Genomic DNA, 15,338 nt, shown 5'->3' with positions numbered 1-15,338 from the left:
GAATTGCTGATTATGCCCAAAAGTAGTAATGCTATCCCCATGTAGTTAAAATGCCAGTAAGGAGGAGAAATTAAATTTTTTGGGAGTTAATTTCAAACTATTGTACCTTTAGTAAGCAAATTTAATGCTCTTTTTAGATTGTATGTCATCATTGATATGTTGCAAAGGTAATCCAGGCTTCTTTGCTTCATTATGAACTGTTTACTTAAATCTCTTTCCCTAACCTTCCCTTTAACACCAATTTTAAGGACCTTATACATTCATTGATACTATTACCAGTGATTGATACATTCATGATCAGTAGGGGAATCAAGGGTTGTGGGAAAAGGGTAGGTTAATGGAATGTAGGAGTAGCCGTGACCCGAATGAAGCTGGGGTCGAGCATCCTACTGCTGTTCCAATTTCTTATGGTTTGCCCATCCACATTGGTTCCTGGTGTCCAGTTGTTTCAAATTTTAAATTCTTACTAATGGCTTTTCTCTAACTTGCTCAAACTCTGTTTAACTCCACCTGCTCGTGGATGACTCTGGCTTCCCATGTGTGGCTCTGTGACATCCTTAGTTTAATTGGTTACACTCTTGCCTTTGAGTCGTAAAGTTCTCAACTTCCACTCCAAGACTTGAATACGAAAATTCCATGTTACTGATGGGTAACAGTAAAAGATCTGTACGGCTTAGACAAAAGCAACAGTGTTGTCTTTGGTGGCATGATCAAGATTTATCTCCAGTCAGCATCACAAAAACATTTTTTTCTGATCATCATCACATTGCTGATTATAGAAGTTTGCTGTGCACATACTGGCTATCATGTTTTCTGCATCATCATAGAATGATAGAATCCTCGCAGTGCAAAAAGAGGCCATTTAGCCCATTGAGTCTACACTGATCCTCCGAAGAGCATCCCATCCAAATCCAGCACCCCACACCATCTCCTTAAACTCACATTTAGCATGGCCAATCCACCTAGCCTGCACATCTTTGGACCGTAGAAGGAAATCATGCAGGCATGGGGACAACATGCAAACTCCAAAGAGAGTTACCCAAGGCTGGAATTGACGCTGGATTCCAGCCCTGTATGGCAGCAGTGCTAACCACTGAGCCATCGTGCTGCCCTTTGATGGTTGCACTTGGTGATTACTCTTCAATGAGTACATCATTATCTGTAAAGCACTTCGAGATGTCCACTCATGATGAAAGTAATATATAAATGCAATTTTACCATTTTTGTAATATCAGATTCACAGGCCTGATGTGCTGGAAATTTCATCCTAATTTTTTCTGACTTTCTCTCCCACTTCAGCTGGAAGTTCAGTTCATTCTTGTTGAGGCTACCATCTTTTGGATAAGACGTTAAGTTGAAGCCTCATCTGCATTCTCTGATGGATGCAAAGTATGATATAATTAACATGGTATGATTTGTTGAAGGACCCAGGAAGTGTTTTCAAATCCTGGTTAACATTTATGCCTTAACCAACATCACTAAAACAGTTTATTTAGTTGTTCAATTCAGCAGCTGCCACATTCATCCACATTGCACCAACAACTAAATTTCAAAAGTACTGAATCAGTTGTAAAGTGCTTTTGACCGCAGAAGGGTGTGAAAGTGCTGTTAAGTGTTTGTTCTTCATTAAATTCCAACCTTTTGCCAAAACCTTTCTTTACTGTTCCTATTATCTCCTTTGTTTCACTGTCAATCCTTTTTTATTATGCCTCTGAAATATATGGAATATTATAGGTGTAATATGCAATTTCTAATTGCAAAAGTGTTGTGCATGCTACCGAGATCAGCAGGCACACACTATCTTTGCCTAATATTGTTAGTTTATACATGTAATTTCTCACAATGATTTACTTATTTAAGTAAACATTGAGTTTAAACATTTTTGACACCTTGTGCTTCTAGTACAGATGGGAATTTAGGACTGTGAAAGAACATGCCATTTGAGTGGATTCCTTGGCTTCCCCTTGCACATTATCAAGTTTCTTGGGAATAATGTTCAGTATGAAATAGGAATCCAAGTAAATGAGTTTGAAGGATGAGCAAATATTTAAAAATCCTTTTAAATATGACAGTATTTTAAACTATACAAGTTCTCGTTGTTAAAATGTAAAATATCCTTTCAATAAACATGCACAAAGCATAAGTAAATTGTTTTATATGTTCTATCCTAAAACCTATAAATTGATATATTTAATTAGTTGGCGAATAAAATGTGAATTAATTTTAAGCTCATGTGTTGTTCCACATACTTATTTTGGAACTGAAATAAGTGACTGAATGTGCCCAAATGGTCCAGCTGTTCAAGTGGTTTACTTTGCATTTCAAAAGATCAGTGGAACATTATGGACTATATACCTTTAAAATCAGGTGAAATGACATCTGTGGAAAAGTTTGAATTGCTGACGTAAATTAAACACTTTGAAGGTCTGCTTGACTACCTTTTGTAGATAAGGGATAAATTTTGCAGCATTTTCCTTTGATTCATTCATTTGGTGAAGGTGAAGTGCTTGATTGAAAGCAGTATATTGTTTTTGGTTAATGTTCAAAAAAATGAACCATAGTTTATGTGAGTGGCCCGTCATTATCCTTGCCCTTCAATGCAAAAAGGTATGTCCACTTATTTTACCAGGATTGCTAATTTCCCGACCCGATGGACAAGAGTGGAAATAGGTTTACCACATGCAGCAGTCTACTGCTATTAGCCACCTCTTAGGCTTATCCTTGAATGCATCACTGTCCAGACAACAAACCAAGATGGTGTAAAACTCAGTTGTTAAGTTCAATACAATGCTGTCTTACCCTGGCCCAAAGTTGCAGCAATGTGGAGTTTTTGCACTTATACGACCCTATCATCATGGAGCTTAGCTCTTTCAAGAATGTCACTCTGTCTCCACTATGAATGTACTGCCTTGCATTACATACTAGCTTGCTACATGGAGAGGAAATGGAATTAGATCATGTGGGTTGCTTCCCATATGCTATAGTCAAGATTAGCGTGATGCTGGAATAGCACAGCAGGTCAGGCAGCATCTAAGGAGCAGGAAAAATTGACATTTTGGGCAAAAGCCCTTCATCATGAATGAGGCTGCTAGCTTTGGGTGTTGAAGAGATAAGTGGGAGGAGGTTGGGGCTGGGGAGAAGGTAGCTGAGAGTGCAATAGATAGATGGAGATGGGGGTGAAGGTAATAGGTCAGAGAAGATAGTGGACCGGATAGGTGGGAAGGAAGTTCGACATGTGGGACAGGTCATGAGGGCGGTGCTGAGCTGGAAGGTTGGAATTGGGGTACGGTGGGGGGAGGGGAAATGAGGAAACTGGTGAAGTCCACATTGATGCCAAGGGTTTGAAGTGTTCTGAGGCAGAAGATGGGGCGTTCTTCCTCCAGGGGTCGGGTAGTAAAGGAGTGGCGGCGGAGGAAGCCCAGGACTTGCATGTCTTCGTCACAGTGGGAGGAAGAGTTGAAATGTTCAGGCACGGGGCGGTTGGGTTGGTTGATGCAGGTGTCCTGGAGATGTTCTCTGAAGCGCTTTGTGAGAAGGCAGCCGGTCACCCCAATGTAGAGGAGACTGCCAGAGAGTTGCTGTAGAACATACTGTAATTAGAATTATATGTTGAACCTTACTGTGCCAAATACGGTGTTCCAGAAAATTATTTTTAGGATAGTTTTTAAAATTTAACTTATTCTTCTAATCAGCCTCTTCAGCAAGTGTTAAGGACAACGATATTAGGAACTTCCTACAAGTTGCATTTCAGTTATGATTGTGTAGTTATAATGTAGTATCTTATATGGTAGATGTCTGATCAGACACAAAAGCAATTCTTTTCCTTATAATGTTTCTTGTAGAGCAGATTGTGGTTCCCCTGAAAAACTTTCAGAAGATCTTTGTTAATTCTTGCTTCCAAAGTAATTTCACATCAATAGTGCTGTCAACATAAACATAGTACTAAGTAACCCTATTAGACATTGAACTTTAAAGCATTTGTGAAGAATTGCTATACCAATTATGCAGTGACTCGAATGTGGTAAAAGATGTCAACAAGCTTTACAACGAGCTTTACAACAAGTATTCAAGTTGGCAAACATACTATCTCCACTCTGAAACCTTATCTTCTTTTTGACAATTTTGGAAATCTAGAGTATTGTGTTTACAAGCGTTTTGGCCTCCTCTATGGCTCTGTAGCACGCAGAATAGTACTAAACTTTATTGGCCAGGAAAGGTTGTAAAAGAAGTCCATAAATCTTTGCTCCTGATAGTTATTAATGATTCCTATTGGAAGTTTGCATGCAATATGTAGACAAAATCAAGCTTGACCTTATTATTCTCCCCTGCCCTTCCAGGATCAAATAATATGCCATTCACAGTAATCTTGAACATGAGGAATGTGAGATTAGCTGAGTTATCAGAGGGCTTCTAGCAACAATAAGGGAATAAGTTAACAACTTAAACTTGACAAGATAAAATGAGAAATTTAGATGGGAAACAAACAAATCACAGGGCAAGGATGGGTTAGTTAAGACCAAAAAAGACAGATTTCTTGAGGGTAACTTATTTTTCATGAAGTGACTGGGTGGATAAGGAGTATGTAGTTCTGGATTTCCGTAACGTGCTTGATAAAGTGTAATGTGTTAATGACTTTGTTGAAGAAGCAGAGTGTAGGCAAATTTGCTGATAAAAAGATGGTTATGAATGAAAATTGTTAGGATTATACAGTTCACAAAGTCTGTAGGTTAGGTAAGCAGGCAGAAGTTTGGCAGGTAAGAATATTGTGTCATAGAATCATAGAGTCATAGAGATGTACAGCATGGAAACAGACCCTTCGGTCCAATCCATCCATGCCGACCAGATATCCCAACCCAATCTCGTTCTACCCTTCCTATTCATATACCCATCCAAATGCCTCTTAAATGTTGCAATTGTACCAGCGTCCACCACTTCCTCTGGCAGCTCATTCCATACACGTACCACTCTCTGCGTGAAAAAGTTGCCCCTTAGGTCTCTTTTATATCTTTCCCTTCTCACCCTAAACCTATGCCCTCTAGTTCTGGACTCCCTGACTCCAGGGAAAAGACTTTGCCTATTTACCCTATCCATACCCCTCATAACTTTGTAAACCTCTATTAGGTAACCCCTCATCCTCCGACACTCCAGGGAAAACAGCCCCAGCCTGTTCAGCCTCTCCCTATAGCTCAAATCCTTCAACCCTGGCAACATCCTTGTAAATCTCTTCTGAACACTTTCAAGTTCCACAACATCTTTCCGATAGGAAGGAGACCAGAATTGCATGCAATATTCCAACAGTGGCCTAACCAATGTCCTGTACTGCCGCAACATGACCTCCCGACTCCTGTACTCAATACTCTGACCAATAAAGGAAAGCATACCAAACGCCACCTTCACTATCCTATCTACCTGTGACTCCACTTTCACAGAGCTATGAACCTGCACTCCAAGGTCTCTTTGTTCAGCAACATTCCCTCGGACCTTACCATTAAGTGTATAAGTCCTGCTAAGATTTGCTTTCCCAAAATGCAGCACCTCACATTTATCTGAATTAAATTCCATCTGCCATTTTTCAGTCGTTTGGCCCATCTGGTCCAGATCCTGTTGTAACCTGAGGTAACCCTCTTCGCTGTCCATTACACCTCCAACTTTGGTGTCATCTGCAAACTTACTAACTGTACCTCTTATGCTCTCATCCAAATCATTTATGTAAATGACAAAAAGTAGACGACCCAGCACCGATCCTTGTGGCACTCCACTGATCACAGGCCTCCAGTCTGAAAAACAACCCTCCACCACCACCCTTTGTCTTCTACCTTTGAGCCAGTTCTGTATCCAAATGGCTAGTTCTCCCTGTATTCCATGAGATCTAACCTTGCTAATCAGTCTCCCATGGGGAACCTTGTCGAACGCCTTACTGAAGTCCATATAGATCACATCCACCTCTCTGCCCTCATCAACCCTCTTTGTTACTTCCTCAAAAAATGTGGGAAAATGTGAGGTACTGACTTTGCTAGGAAGAATCGAAAAGAAAAATGTATAAATGGAGAATGATGACAGAATTCCATGGTACAGAGAGATCTGGGTGACCTCAAGCATGAGTCACTAGGAAGTGAACAGTGAGATGAATTGTGATAGACTTCAAGAGAACATAGGCAGGTGCAGTCAGCAGACAGGTGGCAGATGGAATTTAATGTTGAGGTATGTGAAGTTACATATTTTGGTGGGAATTTAGGTGATGTGAACTAAATATAAATGAAAGGATACAATCTAAAGTGGATACAGAAACACAGCTGGGGCTATATGAGCAAAAAGGCAGGTCAAAAGTTGTTTTAAGAGGATTCGTGGGCTTTATAAAAAGCAGCTTAGAGCATAAAAGCAAAATGGTTCATCATAAAATACTGGTTCAGTCTCAACTGGGCATTCAGTTCTGGGCATTGCACTTTAGGAAGGATGTGAAGGTATTAGTGATTGTGTAGGAAAGGTTTACAAGCCTGCTTCCAGATAGATTGGAGAAGCTGAGACGAGAGACTTGAGAGGACCTTAGAAAGGTGCTGAAAATTGAGGGGTCTAAACAGGCTAGATGAAGAGAAACTTTCTCACTGGCAGAGTGATTGTGAACCAGAGACAATTGATTGGCAAATGAACTAGTTGTTAGGATCTGGAATACAGTGCCTGAGGGAATGATGGAGGTAAGTTCAATTGTGACTTTTGAAAGGGATTTGAGTTAACGCGTGAAGATTTAAAAAAAATTGAAGGGAGCATCTATGGTGACAGGGCGGGAAAGTTGGACTAGCTAATTTCTGTTGTACAGAGCCAGATAGACTTGATGGGCCAAATTGCTTCCTTTGTGCTAGAACAGTTATGTAACTCAATTTCTTTGAAATCTGCCCTTTATTACCAAATATGATGACCCAAGTAGCTATACTTCATTTGGGAGTGTAGATGGTGAGGCGAACTATCCATTTGTGGGACATCACAGTTTACCTTATTTGGTCCTCATCAAAAGTTCTTGCATAGTTTTAGTGTAACAAATGTTAGTAGATGGTAATGACGAATGGGAATTGGGATTTAGTTTCATTCTTCTTCCCCGCCCTCCTTTGTTTTTTTTAAATAGGTCAAGCTAATGGCAGTAAATTATAGCATTATCTAGTGTTATCCAAGATAAATTTATGCAACCTTGCACAAATTGGAGTTTAAACCAGGGACTTTCTGGTTAGTATTACTGAATGCATCCGGTGGTGTATTTAACTAATAAACTATCAGGGGATGCTCATAATTTATAACTAAATTTGTTCGCTCCTGGATGGGGGCAGATGATTGTTTACAATAAATAACAATCAAAAGGCAATTAGTTAAAAATATACAAAAGAAATGAAAACTCACATTCTAGAAACCACAGTATTGGTTACTGCCAGTGATTATCAAGTAATGAGTTAATAAAAGGCTTGATAGTCTGAGTTGAAAGAATGAAGCAAAAATGAACCCTAAAACTCAGTTAATTAAAATTGTATTATTTCAGCTACTTTGTATGATTGCAATTTAATATGAATTTTTAACCTTTATTTCAGTTCTGATGCTAGAACTAGTTATTAGTGTGCTACTTATCGTCATAGCCTTTGTCCTAGGAAATGGCATTCACTTAGAATTAATTTTATTGTACAAATAATGTATTGAGTACAAAATTTAAAGAAGTTTATGTATTAGCTGGAAATCCTTCTCAGTTATAAAACTAACCTTGGTAATCTCTGACCTCAAATCTTTTCTTCTCATAAGATAAATCAGATAATTTGCATATTCCTCCTAATATTTGCGAATGAAGCTCATCTCCCTTTTCTTGCTTACTGTCTTAAAGCCTTAAATACTCAAGATGAGCATTGTTGCATGATTGTTAGCTATCCGCTGCCATCTTTAATTTTTGAACTTGTCCTGTTATTATCAATGGGTAACTGAAAATGGAGGTACCTCACTCAAGCCAAATTCTGCCATGTAAATGCCTGCATGGATATAGGGTGGATCAGATGATCAATACTGTACATGAAAGGTAATTATAGACTTTTGACTAGCTTAGCAAAATTGAAAGCAAAAGAAAAATGCAATAGCTTTTTGAGTCCCTGATTTATTAGTTGCAAAAGCATTTTGGTTCATTTTTATTTCATCCTGTTATTGTGATAACTCAAAAGGCATCTATATTTAAATTAATGAAAGTGTTTCAAGCATATTCTGAAGTTGATTAAAAATAGATGCATTAAAGGCCTTTTCAGAGCATTTTAACATAAATTTCAAAATCTGTTTTCTGACATTATATTTTGTAATTAGAGTCAACTTGTTGAACGATTTATGTTTGTAAAATTTGCCAACAAACTAATTGGGTGCTGTGAATTGTTTCAACCAAAAGACCTATATTGACAGTATAGCTGTAAATCTAAATAATGGCTGAGCAAAATTTATATGATTGGAAGTTGGATGCTATACTCAGTCTAAAAATGATGCTTTGGCATTTTGTTTTGTATTCCTGCATTTTAAAAGTTTGAATTGTAGAACTGACCCTTTTAGGTTATATTTTAGTGTGTAACATTTGGATAATAACCAGAGTTGTTTTTACATTTCTGAGTCGTTTGAAGCACATTGAATATAACCCATTCTGAATCGGGGCTACAAAGGTGTGGCATAATTATTCACTAAACAGATGCAAGCTCTTTTACTGTCAATCTGTACAAGTAAATGGAGAGTTTATTTTTTTGGCCAGAGCCATGTGTGCTAATTACTGACTGACCCATTTCAAAACTTTGTATGAATTAAGGTCTTTATAAGCGTCCTAAGTACTTCAGCATGGTTAAAAAGCAGGAATAGCTTTGAGCACTAGACCACCTCACTGGATCCTGAAGAAAAACCACAGGTTTTTCTAATTTTTTTTTCAATTTGATTTATACATTACTATTAACACAAGCAAGTTGGGCTGAAATGAATATTAGTAGCACAAGCATAATTGCAATTCACATTCTTAAAAATGGAAGCAAGCCTTATGGGGGAAAAATACTCTTGTATTTGACAAATTCTATAGGATGCATTGGTAAGTATGCCATAAGTTGGGTTTCGTTTGAGTGTATTTGAACTAATATTGTATTGAATCAATGTACTGAGAACAGAAAGGTGAAGTGCTACATTAAATATTTCAAGATGTTTTCCTAATGTAAATTGGGATGATTTAGTTTTTTGTTTTTATTTCAGAATTTGCCCAATTCAGTTAACAGGTGTGTGATCCAGGTATTTGAACCATTAGTATTGCAATAGGTAACAGCCAGTGCTTTCCCAATATATTAAATAATGCATGCCATTAAATAATTGGAACACATTTGAACCAGCAATATTTGAATACATCTCTAGAGTTGGATTCACAGAACCATAATAGTCACACATCTGTCAAGTATGGCACTGCATAGTATATGTGTTGCTTGATCCAGAAGTTAAATATGTTCCCAAACACCATGGACTACACCTACCAAATGTAAGTTTAACCAACATTTAAATGAAAACCTTTTCTGTTTCATTTTAAAGAGGATTTTTTTTCCTGATGTTACTGCCTTAAAAAAAACTTGTGAAATTAACTCATAGCTGACTAAATTGAAAGCAACTTTGTCAACTGAAAGCACAAGGGGGTTATAAATGCAGAACTGTTGCTTGTGCATTAATTAGGAGTGGTCTTCTGGATTAACAGTTGGAAAATATTTAACTATGTAAAGGAAGGCTTTTGTGAAATTACAAAATGCGCTTATGATCAGTGTTCAGGTCAGAGCATTTTTATATATCAAAAACCAGTTTAAGATATGGACAAAAGATAGACAAATGTGTTTTAATGTAGATAACTTAGCTAATACCTTCATACTTGTGATTGGGGTTTGCCATGACCGTGATTGCTTTTCCAACAAGGAAAGCATATTGAAGAGATCAATGAAATTTAAACTGTTCAAACTATTTTGTTTTAAATAAAATGCCACCATAAAGTAATTGACAAGAATTAAGTGTGTATAAAACTTGAAACTTGGGCAATCAGTTGGAGAAATCTGCTTGTGTTCTGTCCATCCTAGAATTATGAATGAGCGACTAACTGAATTTTACCATGTTCTGGGGAAAAACAAATACACCAGTGAGTCCTTTGGTCTCCCTGCCTTAACATAGTAATTCATTTTGAATCGTGGGCCTTTAGTGGGGTTGAAGGCTGACTAAAAATGAGGAAAGGCTTTTTGAGTTGTCAATTTTCAAAAAAAATTCAATGTATTTAAATTTATTATCAGCAAGATTAATTAAATTTTGGGAATTCTTTTAATGGAATTTCCCTAATTGAAACAGGTTATTTAATTTTGCACAGATTACTGAGCTATGTTTAAATGGAGGAAGGAATATTGAAGTACTGAATCTTTTGAAACTTTTGCAGATACACAGGGCTCAAAAAAAGTGTGGAGGAGCTTTATATTTAACAAGAGCAAATTAAACTCCCTTTAATGTCTATGCATCTAAGTGACACCAAAGTAAATTAACAGTTCTGCTCGAACTGATTTACTGTTAAAGAGGAAGGTAATACCAAAAGTTGTTACTCTCTTATTCACCGTCGTCTATGTTTACTATGAATAGTTCTCTGCTGTTTGTTTCTGTTGATCAGTTAGTTCAGCTTTCTTGATTGCTTTTTAAGCTATGAATTGTGAGCTACTGTTATAAATTTGTTTGGTCATAGATACTTACTTTTGGTTCCTTGCCATTAGAGTCTTCTGACAATCTTTATCTTGAGAGGTTTGATTTGCACCTATCTTTTATGTACTTGCTTGCTTAATTCAGGGGAAAGTAGTTGAAATGTGCTCCCACCAATAATTTGAATTTGGTGTCCACATTTTTAACATGTATTTCTTCAGACTTTCAGATGTTATAACAAAGAAATGCATGAGGTGAGATGCATGCAATCATAGTTCAAAAAATGACACAGCAGAAAAAGGTCATTTATCCAGTTATTAGATTAGATTAGATTAGATTACTTACAGTGTGGAAACAGGCCCTTCGGCCCAACAAGTCCACACCGACCTGCCGAAGCGTATAGCACCCAGACCCATACTCCTACATTTACCTCTTCACCTAACACTACAGACAATTTAGCATGGTCAATTCACCTAACCTGCACATTTTTGGATTGTGGGAGAAACCGGAGCACCCGGAGGAAACCCACGCAGACACGGGGAGAATGTGCAAACTCCACACAGAGAGTCGCCTGAGGCGGGAATTGAACCCGGGTCTCTGGCGCTGTGAGGCAGCAGTGCTAACCACTGTGCCACCGTGCCGCCCACAGTTATGTTATGTTGTGCTGGGTTTTTGAATGATCTTTCCAAATAGTCCCATTTTTTAATGGTTTTCCCATCGACCTCCAAATTAGTATTTATACAATTCCCTTTTAAAAGTTATTGCTAAATCTGCTTCCATCATTCTCTTGAATCCTTTGTTTCTTCAGTTATCTTAATTCTTTCTCCTCTGGTAAATGAATATTTCTGCTACTGGAAACAGTTTCTCATTTGTTACTGTATCGAAACCTTTCATGATTTTGGACATTTCCATCAAATCTTAGATTTTCTGTACTCTTAAGATGTGGTATAGTACAGTATGATTGTTTTTCCTTCTCTCACTCATCCACTTAATGACCTCTAATTGTTGAGGGGGCCTTTCTCATTTCAGTATGCTTTCTTTTATGTAAATAATTTTAGTTGTGTGGCAAAGTAGTATTGAGTATGTTAACATCCAGGTGTCTAAAATTCATGCATCCTCTTAAATTGTACTAACTCAAAAATATGAATTAGTGCACTTTTTAATGTTAGTAAATAGTGCATGTCAAGCAGTGTTATGATTGGGTTAAACTTATTAATCGGTATGTATAACATATCTGTGATAATATGAAATTTAAACACGCTACTTTTTATTAATAGGTTACTTTGCATGATTAGTAGGTTACTTAGCTTGATTTTAAATGTGACTTTTAATAGTTGTGCAGAATTTCTAATGTTGTCTGTGATAATGCTCAAATTCTTTAAAATCTGGCTGACAGTTTGGCATAACTGAAAGTCATGATATGTGTTCGACTGAGATAACTCTAATTATGAATTACATTGGAAAGAAAAATAAAAGAACTGTCGGGATGCTGGAAATCAGAAATAAAAATAAATTGCTGGAAAAACTCAGCAGGTCACGCAGCATCTGTGCAGAGAAAACAGAGTAAACATTTAGGGTTCAGTGACCATTCTTCAGAATGGTTCTATAGTTCGGAAGAACTGGACGTGAAATGTTGTCTCTACTTTCTTTCCAGAGAGGCTGGCAACTTGCTGAGTTTTTTTCAAGCAATTTCTGTTTCTGCTTATGAATTACATTGGGTTGGTGAAGGGGTTAGCTTTTTAAGTACAAGATTTAACCATGTGTATTTAAGACTTGAAAATCTATTGCATACTTTTACAAGTATTTTAATTTTCCAACACTTATACAAATCATGTAATTTTATGTTTCAATTTACTCTGCATAGAAAAATGTCATTCATAAATACTCTTCAACATTTAAGAAAATTATATTTGCTTGTAGCATGCTAAATTTAAGTAATTGTAATATCATAGAGGTGAACATTAACGTCCACCTAAATGTACAATACAGAGCAAGTCAGCTTTGAAGATTTTAGAAATTAAAGGCCCAATTACCCAAATTGTTATAATAGCAAGATGATAATGAGTGGAGGGAGGAAAAAGCAATTACATGTGGGGGGAAAAAAAGTTAAGGTGTGATGGATGAAGGATATCCAACACAGATTGTTGGTTGCTTATCTGAATTAATAAACTTTTCAAGCTTCTGAACATTTTTAGATCTTGAGCAAAAGTCCTTCATTGGATCCTTTCAGTTGTGTACTCAAATCCAACCAAGGTCAAGAATGCTTCTCCTGGTCAGTCACCTAAAGTGTAAAAAATTTATTTAAATCTCAAAATGTGAATGTTTTTACATTTGTCTAGATCCATGCAAAGTATCTTTACTAAAGAAGGGAATATTTCCTCATCATTGACAGTAAAGGGCCCTGGCTTTTATTGACATTTATGTATGTATGCGTATATAACTCACCATTCAGTAGCCTTTGTGTAATGCAGTGTCTAATTTGTTCCTTTAGGACTATCAACCATGTGAACATTAAGAGTGGTGGATAGTAATTCCACTTATGTGGTGAGTATTATTGATGTTTTATTAATTATGTGCTATTATGACTGGAAAGTTTCCTCCTTTCCGATATGATTTTGCATAATAAAGCTAGCTTTTTCTACCTAAGAAAATGGATTTCTGTGGCACAAATCTGCTTCAGTACAACCACAAATCCAATTTTGAGAATGCAGTGGGCTATATAGCAATGAATGTACACGATTTTAAGTGAAATGGAAAGATTCATGTAGTATGTGAACATGAACAGAGACTTAATTTTTCCTGTTTCTGATAATGGCTTTTCCTCTAAGGCCTTATTAATTCAGAATTTTACATAATTATAATTGCTTGTTTGACCCTCCTTAATGCCATATCCATACCCAGAATTGTGCAATATGTTTCTGACATGCAAACTCTCATGATTGACTGAGACCTCCCTGATTGTTAACTGTTTTTACTATTTAAGCAGGTTGCAGACCTGAGCAGAAAGGAAATTCTTGCAGTACTATGGGTAGGGTTAGGTCATCTTAAATTGTTTAATATTACTAAGTGGCTGACCTGCTCTTCCTGAATGTTAAATTAACATGCTGTCTAGTTAAAGGGAAAGGAACTTAGTCAAACAAGTACTATTATGTGGTAGAAAAGTAATGCATTGTGTAATTTACTCATCTGCTACTTGTAATGTCTTGCACAAGAAACAATTATGATTGCTTATGGAAATGTTTGGAGGACACTTTTTTTTACCCCCAAGTTGTATGCACAATTCTTTTCTTGTTTGAATTATTCCTTAGTTTTTAGTATAACTTGTTGTTTATTGGACAGGAAACATCTAGTAAAATGTAGTTATTTCCTCTTAAATGGCTTTAATTCAAGATTTAGATTTATGGCTCTTTCTATTAGCTGATTCCTTTTCAGACTAGTTATGACCCTGACAAAATCAAATTCTTAATTAGATACTGTACCATTTTTATTAGAAGGCCTACTACCAAGTCAGTTAGCAAATATTCCTCTCTGTCTCTCTTCTCACGCTTTCATCCCTCTTTATCTATTGGTGGGTAGGTTAGAGGTGGGATAAAGAGATGATGGTGTCTGGGGATATGTAGATTACGTGGATTAGCTGTGGTAAAGACATGGTTATGGGTACAGGTACCACAGCCTTTAGAGAGTCAATGCAGACTCAATGGGCTGAATGGCCTCTTTCTGCACTGTATGGATTCTATGATTCTAGCAAACTCTTGCTCTTGCTCACCCACTGGTATACTCTTGCTTTCTTCCGTTTGCTTTTTCATTCAGGTGCCCAAATTCTCTCTCCGTCACAACTTTTCTCTATTATCCTTCATAATTGTTCAACTACCCCATGATTTCTTGTTTGGGTAAGTGGCTGATTTGCTTCCACTTTTGTGAGGTCCCCTTTCACCCCTGTGGGGTGCAATGTGCCTTGTATTTATTCCCAGGCTCAAAATATTACATAACTCAACTCCTGCAACATTTCCTTCCTCCTAAAATCTTCAAGCTCTTAAAGACAAAATTTGCCTTAAATTAATTATACTTACTGACTTAACTCCTCGTCTTTTGTTCCCTGTAAACTTGATAATTAAGATATAATTTGCTTATTAGCTTCCAGGAGGCTTTGCTTTGTAAGCAGACCAGAAACTCCTAGAAAAATGGACATATGGTACAAACAATGTATAGTGATATTTCTGGCAGACTCTACCAGTCTTTCAGTTGAAGAGACTGGTCCTTGAAATCTACATTACCTTTGATTGTATTACCCACTAAACCACACCTAGTCTAGATTCAGGAAAAATCTGAATAACGTTTTTTCCTATTTTCCATTCAATTCTTCTTTGAGAGATCTACAATTCGGGCAAAATTAGTTAAGTTTTAACTTCTAGTTCAGGAACCGTTGATTGTTTTATGAATTAATCATCATAAAGTGTGGGAATATTTCATTCCTAAAGTAATTTTCTCCTGAACTATTACAGCAGTATCTCCCACGTTCTATTATACTTGGAAGACCTCTTGTTACCTTGCTTCCTGACTGCTGTTGCAGGCCACTATTGATATTGACAGAAAGGAAATGAAATACGGTAGGAATTACATGATTACAAAGATAGCATTTGATATAGAGTGCC

At 36.9% G+C, this 15,338-nt stretch overlaps 1 protein-coding gene across 3 annotated transcripts in view; it reads left to right on the top strand.

Annotated features, from left to right (window-relative positions):
• Positions 1–15,338, top strand: part of ptpdc1a (protein tyrosine phosphatase domain containing 1a) — a 144,753-nt gene that overhangs the window by 21,956 nt on the left and 107,459 nt on the right. For 2 of the 3 annotated variants that reach the window (XM_043708008.2, XM_043708011.2), the window contains exon 2: positions 13,178–13,230. Coding sequence is in view for 1 of the 3 variants with exons in the window: in XM_043708007.2 (XP_043563942.2) it covers positions 15,284–15,293 (10 nt within the window). In the remaining 2 variants the exon portion in view is untranslated. Of the gene's footprint in view, positions 1–13,177; positions 13,231–15,188; positions 15,294–15,338 lie in introns of all 3 variants that reach the window. The other variant, XM_043708007.2, reaches the window with a different exon arrangement.

This window comes from Chiloscyllium plagiosum, unplaced genomic scaffold (genome assembly GCF_037043375.1).
Source record: "Chiloscyllium plagiosum isolate Xiang-an unplaced genomic scaffold, Cpla_swu_hap1 HiC_scaffold_14, whole genome shotgun sequence".
Lineage (NCBI taxonomy): Eukaryota > Metazoa > Chordata > Chondrichthyes > Orectolobiformes > Hemiscylliidae > Chiloscyllium > Chiloscyllium plagiosum.
Note: the sequence above shows the minus strand (reverse complement) of the source record. Positions and strands in the feature narration are given on the sequence as shown.